General features: G+C 33.8%; 1 protein-coding gene across 1 annotated transcript; it reads left to right on the top strand.

Annotated features, from left to right (window-relative positions):
* Nucleotides 1-313: 313 nt before the first annotated feature.
* Nucleotides 314-984, top strand: LOC110098142 (40S ribosomal protein S24-1). The gene is made up of 3 exons (XM_020824869.2): nucleotides 314-487; nucleotides 580-621; nucleotides 718-984. Exons 1-3 carry the CDS (start codon nucleotides 413-415, stop codon nucleotides 967-969), a joined length of 369 nt encoding a protein of 122 aa, XP_020680528.2. The 5' UTR covers nucleotides 314-412; the 3' UTR covers nucleotides 970-984.
* The last annotated feature ends 364 nt before the right edge of the window (nucleotides 985-1,348 follow it).

Here is a 1,348-nt window from a genome sequence, read left to right as displayed (position 1 = left end):
AAAAATATATATAATAAGATAAAAGAAATAATTATAACATTATTAAATGTATATTTGACTTAAATTTGAATGAGCTAATAATTAATAAAAATTTTATAAATATAAATAAAAAAAATTAAATATTTAAATTTACTTCTATATTTATTATAATTTTTTAAAATTTTATTTAAATTTATTTAATTATAGTAATAAATAAATGGAAATAAATCTTGCAAATGGCTGTAATTCTAGTCATGGGCCGGGCTAGCCTCCCATCGTAATTGCACGGCCCACCTGTGTTTCGGCAGTTCGATAAATAGATGGTTTTAGGGTTTCTAGCTCCGAAGCTTTCCCGTCCTCAAGAGTCTCTTCTTTCCGGTTTTTCTCATTTACAGGCGGCGCGAGCTTTTTCTGATCGGAGGGAGGAAAAACAATGGCAGATTCCAAAGCAGTTACCATCAGGACCCGAAAGTTCATGACTAATCGCCTTCTCTCGCGCAAGCAGTTCGTGAGTTAATCCTAGAACCCCAGTTGTCTATTTTCTGAGAGCGAGCCTTTGATTTTAAATCTTTTTTGAGTTAATTTGTATTGTGGTTTAAGGTGATCGATGTTCTTCATCCGGGAAGGCCGAATGTGTCCAAGGTACGCTGAGATCTAACTATAAATTTGACTTTTTCGATCGTTTCGGTTTCGTTCTTTGTTAAAGTTTTGATCTTGTTGTTGCTTACCTTTCTAAAGGCTGAGTTAAAAGAGAAGTTAGCGAAGCTGTACGATGTTAAGGATCAGAACTCGATTTTTGTGTTCAAATTCAGGACGCATTTTGGCGGTGGGAAGTCTACCGGGTTTGGTCTGATATATGATTCTGTGGAGAGTGCTAAGAAGTTTGAGCCCAAATACAGACTCATCAGGGTATATGATTCTGCTTTGCTTTTCGCCATTTTATTTTATTTTTATCTAACATTGATGGTAGAGTTTCAAGTCCTTGGCTAGTGAATTAACTACTATTTTTGAATTATGGCTGGATTTCTGAATGTTTGTTTATCTTGATAATTTAACACGCTTATTAACTAAAATATTCTTGTTTATTTATGTTTGAAGTTGTGCTTGATTATTGTTTGATAAGCAGAATGACTCTTCCCTGCCCAATTCTATGTCTATCTAGGTTTGGTGAGCAACTAGATGTTTGTGCTTCATATTCATTCCGTGTTCAAATAATAGAAGCAATCTGTTTGCCATGCAGTGTTTGGTTGTTCGAATCAATTCATTAAACTCTGTGTGAACGATATGCATTACACATACTTTTTTGTTAAACCATTTTGGTAACTACCTAGATGTATTTATGCTTCATAGTGTTTACATGTTTAAACAG

The sequence above is a fragment of the Dendrobium catenatum genome, unplaced genomic scaffold (assembly GCF_001605985.2).
Source record: "Dendrobium catenatum unplaced genomic scaffold, ASM160598v2 fragScaff_scaffold_842, whole genome shotgun sequence".
Lineage (NCBI taxonomy): Eukaryota > Viridiplantae > Streptophyta > Magnoliopsida > Asparagales > Orchidaceae > Dendrobium > Dendrobium catenatum.
This window is presented reverse-complemented; position numbering and strand designations above follow the sequence as displayed.

What these genes read in the sequence shown, in the direction of transcription:
- LOC110098142 (XM_020824869.2), top strand. Translation starts at nt 413, where the DNA reads ATGGCAGATTCCAAAGCAGTTACCATCAGGACCCGAAAGTTCATGACT. An exon ending in TTCTCTCGCGCAAGCAGTTC is followed by an intron (nt 488 to 579) that starts GTGAGTTAATCC and finishes TTGTGGTTTAAG; the next exon opens with GTGATCGATGTTCTTCATCC. An exon ending in GAAGGCCGAATGTGTCCAAG is followed by an intron (nt 622 to 717) that starts GTACGCTGAGAT and finishes ACCTTTCTAAAG; the next exon opens with GCTGAGTTAAAAGAGAAGTT.